Here is a 12044-nt window from a genome sequence, read left to right on the forward strand (position 1 = left end):
GACTTTGACTGGCGGTACATGAAGCTAATCGCACCAGAGCTAACCCGTTCGTTGTGAAGCAGTTTGCGAGATGAACAAAAGCCGTAAACAAACAAGAAGTCTCGAATGGAATTGAGACTCTAGCGGACATCATCTTCAGAGCGGCAGTCGATTGCACAACAAAGATCCCAAGAAAAAAACATCGACAAAGCGTGCAGAATGTTATCAAACCCGCAAGTGAAGGTGGTTTACGGCACGGATATCTGATCATGAAGTATCAGCAATAGACACATGTCAAGTGATAGTTCGACAGACTGCTTCCTAATTCTAGAGATCCCTCACAGTATACAACGCACGAAAGATAGAAATCATTCACATCAACAAAAATAAGGTTGCCATGAGGACGAAATGATCGCCTCGAACTCCTGTGGTGGCTCGAGTGCACGGAGATGGAAAGATGGCAGTCAAGACATCTGCATCCTCTCTTTGCCCAAGCATAGTGTTGCAAGCATCCGTCATTCGCGAACGACTTATTACATAGACCAAATTGCTCGAGGCGATCATTGCGTAGCCTGTTCGTGGTAGCATATATGACTACTCACATCTAGCGGCCCTGCGGCAACACTGCGTCTTCACAAGCCCAACTCAAAGCATCAATCATCCGCAAGGCATTCTCATATTTCAGTTTCAAGTCGTTGAAGTTTCATACGTCCCATACATATCGCAGCATTTGGTATCACGCATCATACACCCCATCCAATCCATTCATACAAAACGAAATCCTCATAATCAACACATTCATTGTCCCCTCCCCTGCGGCATCTGACTCCGCCTAGCCTCAAACAAAACCTGTTCCTCTTCCTCACTACTCATTCTCACAATCGGCTGCCCTGCACCAGGATGCTGCAAAACCGTCTCCATCATATTCGCATCACTCGGGATTCTCGCAATTCCCTCCAAAGGTCGTTCTCGGTCATCGATCTTCTCATATTCGTCCATTGAGCTCGTCCCATCAAGACTCGCGAATCGAGCTTTCTCAGGACTGCTTTTTGGCAAAGCTTTCTCGACATGAAGCATGTCATCTGGAATGCGTCCGCTAGAAGAATATTGGTGTGTTGGACGGCCGATGCGACTTCGGCGGATGACGCGTCCGTTCTCATCGAGCACGACGTGTCCGCGTTCGTCAACGAGGACGTCGTCTCCTTGACAATTGCGTTGAGGATCGTTGCCGCTGGTTTCGGGATGCCACATCAGTTGTGAGTCGGAGCGACGAGAGGAGAGCATGGAGCTCTTGAAACTTTCCCAGCGTCCTTCGAAGCCGTATTTGTAGAGGCGGTGGAGGAAGCCGGCCATGGCGGGGGTGCAGCAGCAGATCATACAGGTGTAAACTTCGATAAGCGACCAGAAGCCAGGCTCGGCGAAATCCCAGGTTGGGTTTCGGGAATCAGTGAGAGCGAATAAGTGCGTCAGACGGATGATGGAGCAGGCTGTTACAGCAAATCCAACAAGGAAGCAGGAGCAGACGCTGAAGCGAAATTTGTCAGTAATTACGAAAGGCTATACTGAGGGATAGAGGTAGGACTTACCCGATCTTCTTGTGCAATGGGATGCTGAGCCCAATGAAGCGTGGAATGGGGATGAGCAGGACTATCACATCGTACGCAATGTTGATACCTGAGAAAGCGAATGCGGCAGCTGTGCGATTCGAGCACTTTCCAGTAACTCCTGGTAAGACCTGTCGCCATGCATAGCTGATCGGCTGGCATGGAAAGATGCATGCGAGGACACACCCAATGGTACACATAATGAGGCTAGTTGCCACAATCCAGCAAGTGATTCGGAACGAGCTCATTGATTCTTCGCGCCAGATCCGAAGATACAAGAAGACCAGTGATAGCTTCGAGAGGTAGGTGACCATTACGTATAATGGTTGGCCGACGAAGAACCACTATTCAAGGTCAGATTCGCTTCGACAGGAAAAGGCGTAATAGACTCACCAGGGCAAATGGTTCCAGATTGTCGACGGGGACAGTCCATACATCGCGACCAGAACCGTAATAGTATTCGTAGTAGGCCACAACAGTCATGCCTGTCATGGGTGCCACACAAAGCCCAACAGTCCAGTCATCGGCACCCAAACCAGCTCCTAAAAGTCTCGGAAAACGTGAGATGAATCTCGCAATCACGAAGACCATTGCGATGCCGTAGAGGATGTAAGAGACCAGCGCGATCCTCCACGACTTGTCGCGGTACGGGAACCCACATGTCTCTGCTTGGAATCTTTGCGAGGCTAAAGAACCTCGAATATCGCAGGACTCCTTGAGGCATGCTACCGTGGCATCAATTTTCGGTCCGCTTGTCTCACAGAAGCAAGGCTCTGTGATCGGACAATTGAATGCCATGGAGATTCTACTGCCGCATTCCAAAGCGCATTGCGGAAGCGCAGCGGCGGCAGTTAAATTGACCTCGTGGCGAGGTTTCAGCGTATGTTCGCTGGAAGCGACTGAGGAGGACAGACTTGGGTAGACCAGGCAGGCGAGCAAGGCGAAGATAGTCCGCATGTTGGCGTCTTCCACAAGCGTACCATCGAGCAATAGAAGAAACGTGGGAAACAAAATCTCCGACAGGACGCAGTGCTAGAGGGAACGGGTGGCTGTATATGAGCCGTAGTGCTTCATGATCCTCCCGGGTCATCTCAGCGGGCGGTTGCGCATTTGGGCACTGCTTTTGCAGCAGTGATGGTCTGGTTTGGACATCATCGCAGATCCGGTACAGTTCGAGTCGGCGATTCTGCTTTGGTGCGTGAGTCGAAGCACAGTGATCGACATGGGGAAGTGCAGAAACTGAGTCAGTGTCGGACAGGCCTCCGTTTTAGCCATGACCCTCGAAAGCACGTTGTGGGTTGTAGGGTCCGTCGCCGTTGTGGGTATCTCCTCAGGTGAGCAAGGCGTACCAGAATAAAGTTGCCGGCAGAGTTTGTACGTGTGTATTTTGGTCGTGAGGCGTATCTGTTCTGTAGAGTTGAGTCGGACCTGCATGTAGCAAATCTCGGCAAGCCGACGTGATCATGCAGCTACAGCAAGCGCCCGCCAAGTGACCTGGTTGTTAGCAGTAGGCGGTGCCTGACGACTTCCGGCTAAAGCTCGAAGTATGATGATCGGACGCCTACTATGGTTTTTTCTTGTATCATGTTTGCATCACAGGTAGTGGTCGCTGGAGTCGCCATGCAGTGCCAATGCTCGACCATTCACCTGCCTGATGTGGTATGTAGAGCGCTGGAGCGTCTACGTCGCGTAACCTGGGAGGCTTCCGCGAGTGCGCTGGTGGCGATGCTGTGATATCGCTCACTTATTCATGTCAGAGAAGGGGAGAGCATCGAGACTTGAGAAGGAAGACTTTCTGACTTGCACGTGACCTTAGTCAGCAGAGAATCGCGCCTTTCCTCTTTGGTGAGCTTTTCGTGTTCATGGAGGAGGCGTTCGCGACAGCTGCACCGCTCATCCAATGGACTCGGGCAGCAGGACAGCACCTGCAGCAGGCTCTGTTCCTGTTCGCTGGACCTGCAGCAGCTCACTGTTGACTGGACTGACCAGGCGCCTCGGAGCATTCTTTCGTGCAGTTCGAAATGGTTCGAGGCTTCGCGTATTCATATCCTCGCATGCCATGCAAAGGCTGGCTTGCTGGCCGTCTGCCTTATCTATGCACGTCGTTGCCTCGCTTGCCTGCTCGGGTGCTGTAGGTCAACAGGAAGAAGACAGCGCATCGCTGAAACACGCATAGATTGTTTACCTGTCAGTCGCGTAGCACATGTGCGAGCAGTCACGATTCGAGAGGGGGCATACTGCTCTTCGCACCGGCCGCCGAAGCACTTCTCACTTACGAACAGGCAGAGGCTGACCGAGCAGTCCAACATGGCCAACGCGAGCGTGTCTAGCTGCGTGGTCTCCATCATCTCTTCCTTCACGAGCGGGCTGGACGTGTTCAAGCGGTTCCGCGAGTTGCGCAGGAGCAAGAAGAGCCGGACGAAGAAGCAGGACAAGGCGGGCCGGGAAGATGAGGTGCAGCTGGTGTCAAGCCTGAGGAGAGGGCCTGAGGACATCGGGCGAGAGTACCAACGCAGCATTTCCGCAGTCGGCGAGCACTTCGCCCACGGCGATGGTAAGTCTCCGGTCCTCATCCGCCTGCTGTCATTCTGACCACTCCCGCAGTTGTAGCGAACACGGCGCTCGCTGAGGTCTTGCTCAGGCTCAACACCGGCCTCGTCACCGTCATCAACGCCTTTCTTGCGCGAGACAAGAAGGAGACGCCATTGGACTATCAGTCACTGACGGCCCTGTCCGATGCGTCCCGCGTCGATACCTGTCGCGCGCTAAGGGAGCTATATCACAGAATGATGCGTTCGAAGTCGCCCCGCGTACCGCAGCAGGTCAGTACCGCGGACCTCCGATCGCCAGCGAGGCGCAGGTCTGTTTCGAAGCGCGGAAGAGCGCGAGGTCCTGTTCTTGCCCGGGTTGTGATTGCCGATTCGTCGAAGCCGGGACAGGTCGCAATGGTGCGGTCTGGCGAGCGCAAAAAGAGGAAGGCGACGAAGGGTGGGAGTACCGAGACATCAACGGCCACACAGTCAACCGCCAATTTGGCAGTCGCCTCAGCAACGCGGCTTCCAGCTTCGGGAGAACCAAAGCACCCACCTTCGCCTGCAACGAACACCAGGTCTCAGCTTTCACTGCACGCACCGCCCGCGCCTCGAAGAAAGCAATCCGCTCCACTGCTCACCTCCGCCCCGCGATCAGCAGAACCTACGCATCGTCAATTGCCATGGGAATTGTCATCTACCGCCAGGCCTTATCCACCTCGGAGGGCGAACAAACCAACGCCGACATTCTATTCTGAGGCCTCAGACGCGACGAAGCTGGGAGAGATTCCACTTCACAAGTGGGCCCAGCCAGTCGACTTCGACGAGATGTCTAGACTGAACAAGGAAGCAGCCAAAAATGGCTGGCCTTTCAATGAGATCGATAGCGCTCCGCCGAAGAAGAAACGCGGAGGCTTCTTCGGCCTCTTCCGACGCAGGACTGCCGATGTCTGATAGTACAACGACGATGGCGGGGCGAGGCTGGAATACGCGTCCATGGTAGTCGCAGCGCGTAAGCTGGTCACTTGACGGCGTGGGAAATGCCATAGCATTCATTCCGCGGGGTCGGGTGCCTCGTTCGATGTCTCGACGCACTGGTATAACCCGATGGCTAGGACCCGTGGCTGGCTCGGACTTTTGCACTGAAACATCGAGTGAACTGCCGGCTCGAATGGCACTCGGCAGCCGCTCAGCTCCTGCGTACGCGTCGACCTGCCCATATCCAATTCTGCATGTCCTGCAAGCCAGATTCGATTCCTGGGTTGTGCTTCGAAAGGCACGAGCTCTCGTCGTGTTGGACCAAAAGGACAAGAGCCGCAACGGTGCTCACGCCTCAGCTGTGAACTTCCCCAGCGAGTCGGGCAATCAGTCTCCGAGCTCAGCCAGTGACAAATGCGATTTCCCCAGACGGTGTCTTGGTAATGACTCGAGGAGTCTGATGCAAACGCTCGTGTCAAGTCATGTGCCTCCACAGAATTACCACACTGGGACAATATATTTCCGTGAAGCAATGAACCACGATCGACTGTACGGGCGGAGCGGACCGATAGTGCGCATTGTGGGCCGTGTGCAGTCATACTTTGGTCACTCGACGCTCTCAATCACAGCACTGATACACCCCAACTCTGCAGATCGCGATATGCTGACAAGAGCGGTGGCCTGTGGCCTGTAGCGCGGCTTGCTATCCACAACTTGTCGGGATGCCGGCACACTACATCTTCGGGCCGATATGACTACGATGGATCGATGTATTCTGCCCGCTGTGTTCTTGCACCTTTACAGCTATGAAGCAGCATTCGACACTGCTGGCAACTGCTATTGCATCGCGATTAAAGTGGAAAGGCATGGCTTCAGCACACGTGCGGACCACAAGCGGAGCTATGATGTCTCAACTCCGTGCACAGAGTGTTTGGCTACCTAGCTGGGATCATTCGAAAACATTGCAAACGACCCACTTGTTCGACATAAACCAGCATCACCTTTCGCCACTCCACCGTTTTCTGCACAGTACTGTGGCGCGCTGTGCGTTATTCCATCTGCTATGCTGATATAGAGGTGACAGCCACGATCAGAAGCCGTAAGTTGCACATTCCTCACTTTCATCCTCCCTTGCTTCCATCTCAGACAACGGTGATGTCAGCTCGACATTCACGGCCGCCGGCCCAAGGACGCACGTCGACTATGAGGTCGACCAGAACAGGCGGGACGCAAGTCAGTCACGATGTAGCTTATAGCCTGGCTGGCCCGAATGCCCAACAGTCTGAGAGATACGACCCGCATGGGACATACTACGACGAAGACTACTTTGCCGCCAACCCTGTAAGTGTACACGATGGAGGGACCCTGACACCGGAATCTATACAACGGCTTCTGATATGCGTTAGTGGATGGATACCGAGAAGCCACGACACGAGAGCTTTTCTCTCGCTGGTACCTTTCCCCATAAAGTGAGATGGGGTGCGAAGAAACCGAAACAGGGCCAAAACCCACAAAATGTTCCGGCTCCGGAGAAGGGCGAGGCAGAAGCTGCACCACAGGTTCCTGCAGCTGAGAGGCAGGGCCAGGAGCAGAGTGAACACAAGCGCGATCCAAAAGAAGGGAAACGTGATCCTCGCGATCCGAGACCTGACGCTTGTAAGTATTCACATCAATCTGAAGATGGCCTTGCTGACCTAGTCATAGTCGATCCAGAGACAAGCACACTAGAAAAGATCAAGGAACAGCCAACCGACGAGGACGACGACGATGACCACAGATCCGCAGTCCATCAACCTTGGATACAAGAACGCACCGTATCTCACTTCGACTCGAAAGGAGAAAACCGCGGCGTCCTCGCCAACGAAGCAATAGCTGCTGACCTCGACCCCAAAGACCGTCCATTCAACTACTGGGCCCTCGTCCGTCTCCACCTCCAACGTCCTCTCGCCGAATGGCTCGGCACAACAGTGTACATCTTCCTCGCCGTCTCCGTAAACCTCAACATCATAACCTCCGAAAACGCAACCGGCGACATGCAATCCACCTACTGGACTACAGGCTTCGCCGTCATGATCGCAATCTACATCGCCGGTGGCGGCTCAGGCGCTTTCCTCAACCCAGCCCTCACAATCATGCTCACGATCTTCCGCGGTTTCCCAGCACGACGCGTGCCCATATACATTCTCGTCCAGCTTCTCGGCGCTTTCACAGGCGCCATCCTGGCGTTCGCCATCTACAGAGACGATATTATGCACCTCGACGGAGCTCTTATCGCGGAATCGACGGGAAAGGCGTTCTACTCGCAGCCCAAAGACTGGATATCGAACTCGACAGCTTTCTTCACAGAAATGCTAGGAACGGCAGTTTTTGGATGTGCGATCATGGCGTTGGGTGATAGTCATAATTCTCCTCCTGGAGCGGGTATGCACGCTTTCATCATTGGGCTTTTGGCGACTACTGTATCCATGGCGCTCGCTTTCAGTACTGGCGGCTGTTTCAATCCTGCTCGCGACTTCGGGCCACGGTTGGCGGCGATCACAGTCGGCTACTCGACTGATATTTTTGCCGTGAGGCAGCATTGGTGGTTGTGGGGGCCTTGGGGAGCGACGATTACTGGAGCGCTGTTGGGAGGTTTGGTGTATGATTTATGTGTTTTCAAGGGTGGAGAAAGTCCTGTCAACTACAGTTTTGGTAGATGGCAGATCGAGACTTTGAAGTCGCAGGCTGGATTGACGCATGCGCTCGGGTTGCATGGGAAGACGAAGGATATCGAGAGGAAGTTGGAGAGTGGGGAGATTTCTGATGAGCCGAAGCTGTGATGATGCGTTACGAAGAAAAGAAAAGGGATGGATGCCATTTTGATGAGAGATATGAAATCGTAATGTCATTATTTCGTACATCGTTAACTGCTTTTCTTCTCGCCCTGCGGAAGGCTTCACGAGATGTAAGATACCACGACCTTCTTTGCGCTGACGCCTTTCTTCTGCGTGTCGAGGCCGAGTTGCACAGAGCGAAGCTCTTCGCCCACGATTTGCGGTTCTGGAGCAGGAACAATTTGTTTCGACTTGAGAGCCGCGGGCAAAAATTCCTTCCAGATAAAAGGCCCAACATCATTCGTGAAGATGTTAGATGCAGAGACTGAAAAGCTGTCGTTAGCACAAGGCACGATTGAAAAGCTGAATCACAGATAGAAGGACACTTACTCTGCCTCGTCCTCACACTCTTCGGAATCTTTTCGTCATCCGGGATCCCTCTCACAGAGACGACGATCGCTTTCCCTTTACTCCGATCGACAATTCTCGCACAAGCCTGAACCGCTCCATCAGCCCCGACAGCATGATAAGCTCCCAGGACTGTCTTCCCATCCAACCATTTCACAACCTGATCCTCGACATCCTTGGCCCGATAATCGAATGCTTCTACAGCACCCAACTTCTTCACATAATCGAAATTCTTCGGGCTACATGTCGTAATGACTGTCGCGCCTGACGCGATCGCGAGTTGGATCGCGCAGGACCCGACAGAGGAACTTCCGCCCCAGACGAGAAGGACGCGGTCGAGGGGTTTCGGGTCCTTCGAAGGAAGAGGGAGTTGGAGGAAGTCTTTTTGATAGAGGCCAGCTGATGCGGTGGAGATCCCGAGGGGAAGGACGACGCCTACAGAGGAGAAGATGTCTGATGGGAGAGGACAGAGTGCTTGACGCTGGACGACGACGAATTTTTGGAAGGCGCCTGTTGAGCCTACGGGGAGTTCGGTGGAGTTGGAGCGGACGCAGTGACTTTTTTGATATTGTCAGTTTGAGGTCTACTTTTGAGATCGGAATTATTGTTGATATGTGGCGAGGAACTTGGGTTGGTGGCATCGGCTCGTAGGTAGCCACCTCATCGAAACTTCCCCAATGAGATGGGACACAACTTACGCAATAATTCTCTGACCTAATCTCAAATCATCAACGCCCTCTCCGACTTCGATCACTTCTCCCGCAGCGTCACTTCCAAACACTGTAGGATACTTCAACTTGAAGATATCATCGTCTTGCAGAATCCAGTCAATGGGATTGATAGCCACATCAAAGACTTTGATGACAACATGGTCTTTCGGTGGCTTGGTATAAGGAGCTGATGAGACTGTAAGAGGTCTGGTGTTTGGTTTCAATGCCCAGGCAGCGACATTCTTGTTGGCTGCGAAGACGTCGCCCCAGCTTTCGGTATTGGTGCGGGGTGAGGCGGGGATCATGACGTTGAAACTTTGATGTATGTTCGGTTGCGGGATTGGTTTGGACTGAGGTGATGTCTTCAAGAAGGAAGTTGACATGACACTGAAGTTGAGGAGATGTTGTCGTTGCTTCTGGGTTGTCGTTTGAGGCAGGTACAATGTCCCCGAGCTGTATGCATGTCGGGCGAATCGGAAGGCATGCCTGTCTACTTCTGAGGAAACCTTGTTCGAGGTGGCAGGAACAGTGGGTCTGTGTTGGGGTTGTTTGAGATACTGCTTACATCCACTGGCATTACTTGTTCTCTTCTCGATGTCGACTTTCTAAGTGTCTTGTCACATGTCATTGGTGTATTCTATTCTCGATACGTTCAGACCGTCTGCCTTGATGAAAGAAGTTATGAATTCTTCTGAACAATAAGCAACTGCGATTCCAGTCATGGGCTTTGGAAGGGAAGAAGACGAGCAATCTTTGAGCGGCAGACATCCGCGTCAGACGAGCACAGAGCTCACAACATGCTTTCTCCTCCATTATCTCTTTCCAGCTCGTCAAATCTTTCAAGGGACGATCATGTCACCTCGCCAACAGAAGTCCCGCCTCTCCATCAGGGTTCCTTGAACGGGTCGTGCTTGTCACTCTCTCTGGTCAAGTCCACCTCCGTTCGCTTGATTTCAGGCAGTCCGATTTTCTTTCTCCATTCATCTTCTGTAATGCGGGTGATAATGGCTTGGGGACCGGTAAGATCGATGAACTCCTTAGTGGTTTGTGCAGGAAGGTTCTGGTTGCTTTTGGAAGATCTGGGCTTGTGCGATTCTGCTGCAGTATCGCGAGACGAGGGAGCACCATCGTCGTTATGGGGTCGCGGTGTGTTGTCGCCGGTCGAGTCGGCAGCTTCTTGATTCTGGTTGCTCTGCTGCTGTCTGGTATTCGATGGAGAGGCGTCGCCTGTGCGAGCTTCTGCCCCTGGAACGTTGGATGGGACATACATGAGAACCCGCAGACCTCCAACGAATCGTCTTTTCGGCGCCCAAGTTCTGTCGATGCGCTGGACTTCATGCTTCTTGCCCGAGTTGGCGTCTGCCAACGTACAGGGCGACTGCGAACCACCAACCATCGCGGAAGTCGCTCTCCCAATTGGAATTAGATCACGTTCGACTTGCCACGTACATAGAAGTAGAAATATCACAGCTGTGGGTGAACAGTGAATGGGTACCAAGTCACTGTCGCCCACTTGCTGCGACAGATGCTCTTCTTCAGTCTCACTTGTGTCCAGACATCCGCAGCATGTTCCACAGAGACTCAGGAAGACCCAGCAGATTGCTATGGAGTATTCTCACACCGTCTAGACATCGAAGTTGGTTCCAGGCCGGATAAAGACATTTGTCTTAGTGAGACTCGTGACCTCTGCCGCTCCTGGCTCAATGGGATGCTATTTCCGCCAGCACTCTTTTCCCAACACAAGCATCTCCGCTGCCACTGCCTTTCTCCTATTTAATGCCCTCCAATCCTGCTCCTTGTCATCATCATGACCAGCAATGACCTCCACGCTCTGCAACTTGCCTGCTTTGCACAATCCCTCCCAATCCTTCTCGCAGCCTTCTGCTCGAAGTCCGTGGATGAATGAAAGCCGCAGATGCTTCAGAGCTGGGAAAGAGCTAAACAGTCCCTCGTCGCCAATATAATCAGCCGGCTTCATTAAGTCATGAATATGCACCCTCTCAATCGCCTTGGCTTGATGCTCATACAATATCCTGCTCAAGAAATCTTCACGCAGGCCGAGCGAGTAGCTACTGAACTCGAACGTGAAGTTGGCGAAAGGTAGAAACCATGTCTCATGGTAAAGTCTTCGACAGACCTGTAACAAGCTCAGATCGGATTTCTCCCCTGCGACACCCAACTCCCAGCTCCGCCCTCTGTTTCTCGCTCCCATCACGCACCGCGCATGCTGGAGATGATGCGGGTTGATCGCTTCTGGGCAATATCGGAACAGAGATAAATGTGCATCATTTTCGTAAAATTCTTTGGGAATTGCAGCGGGCTGCTTGCTCAAAGCATACCGTCTTTCCCAATCATACGGGAATAAACAGATGTGAGATGTCACTTTCAGAATGGTGTGTTTCAATCTTTTCGTGGGGGTGTAGTTGCGGCGGACCTTCTGAATACGGGTCCAGCGGTCTTTGTGAAGACATTCTTTGTAGCTGATGTGGACTGTTTGGTGGGGAAAAATGAAAGAATAGACGAGGGCGCGTAATTCAGGCGAGAGCTTGCTGAAGAGAAAGGAGGATAGCTGAGAGTTATCGGAGTGGAGTTGAATTTTGCATCGTTGTTTCTTTCGCACTGGGCGGAGTTGCGGAGGTAGTCTTTCATATGGTTCTTGTGACATGGTCGGTGAAGAGATGGACTTTGAATTTGCGGACTGTACTGCTTTATAGATGATCATGTAAGGAGCATGGAATGCATACTTAATGTGGAGACTGACACAACGTGTGCGCAACTTTTGCCATCGAGCGTCGACTCCAAGCTCAAGCAGTGAGAGCTCATTTCGTAAGCTCATCGATGCGACTTGCATGCTCTCTGCTATGAGCTGCGGGCATACTACGCTGATATTACTGGCACAGCTTGGTCGATCAGCCAGTAATTGCTCGGATCGCCCAGAGAGACAAGACCTCAATAGCTCGTCCCAAAGGCCGGTGTCCAACACCGCGTAGTTCAAGCCCACTCTACCAGTACCCCGTTTCA

The 12044-nt window shown here is 52.7% G+C and overlaps 6 protein-coding genes across 6 annotated transcripts; 2 read left to right on the top strand and 4 right to left on the bottom strand.

The window, feature by feature from the left end:
- Window positions 1–777: 777 nt before the first annotated feature.
- CKM354_000202900 (uncharacterized protein) lies at window positions 778–2540 on the bottom strand (the record flags this gene model as incomplete). The annotated part of the gene is made up of 3 exons (XM_044797169.1): window positions 778–1504; window positions 1566–1927; window positions 1977–2540. 3 exons carry the CDS (start codon window positions 2538–2540, stop codon window positions 778–780), a joined length of 1653 nt encoding a protein of 550 aa, XP_044653104.1.
- A 1350-nt stretch (window positions 2541–3890) lies between these two features.
- CKM354_000203000 (uncharacterized protein) lies at window positions 3891–5068 on the top strand (the record flags this gene model as incomplete). The annotated part of the gene is made up of 2 exons (XM_044797170.1): window positions 3891–4137; window positions 4188–5068. 2 exons carry the CDS (start codon window positions 3891–3893, stop codon window positions 5066–5068), a joined length of 1128 nt encoding a protein of 375 aa, XP_044653105.1.
- A 1227-nt stretch (window positions 5069–6295) lies between these two features.
- On the top strand, window positions 6296–7911 carry CKM354_000203100 (uncharacterized protein; the record flags this gene model as incomplete). The annotated part of the gene is made up of 3 exons (XM_044797171.1): window positions 6296–6433; window positions 6499–6748; window positions 6791–7911. The coding sequence occupies 3 exons, from the start codon at window positions 6296–6298 to the stop codon at window positions 7909–7911; spliced, it is 1509 nt and encodes a 502-aa protein (XP_044653106.1).
- A 116-nt stretch (window positions 7912–8027) lies between these two features.
- CKM354_000203200 (uncharacterized protein) lies at window positions 8028–9328 on the bottom strand (the record flags this gene model as incomplete). Its single annotated transcript, XM_044797172.1, has 3 exons — window positions 8028–8230; window positions 8296–8870; window positions 9012–9328. The coding sequence occupies 3 exons, from the start codon at window positions 9326–9328 to the stop codon at window positions 8028–8030; spliced, it is 1095 nt and encodes a 364-aa protein (XP_044653107.1).
- A 581-nt stretch (window positions 9329–9909) lies between these two features.
- Window positions 9910–10419, bottom strand: CKM354_000203300 (uncharacterized protein; the record flags this gene model as incomplete). Its single annotated transcript, XM_044797173.1, has 1 exon — window positions 9910–10419. The coding sequence occupies one exon, from the start codon at window positions 10417–10419 to the stop codon at window positions 9910–9912; it is 510 nt and encodes a 169-aa protein (XP_044653108.1).
- A 315-nt stretch (window positions 10420–10734) lies between these two features.
- CKM354_000203400 (uncharacterized protein) lies at window positions 10735–11688 on the bottom strand (the record flags this gene model as incomplete). Its single annotated transcript, XM_044797174.1, has 1 exon — window positions 10735–11688. The coding sequence occupies one exon, from the start codon at window positions 11686–11688 to the stop codon at window positions 10735–10737; it is 954 nt and encodes a 317-aa protein (XP_044653109.1).
- Between the last annotated feature and the right edge of the window lie 356 nt (window positions 11689–12044).

The sequence above is a fragment of the Cercospora kikuchii genome, assembly GCF_019650295.1.
Source record: "Cercospora kikuchii DNA, contig_00001, whole genome shotgun sequence".
NCBI classification, from domain to species: Eukaryota; Fungi; Ascomycota; class Dothideomycetes; order Mycosphaerellales; family Mycosphaerellaceae; genus Cercospora; species Cercospora kikuchii.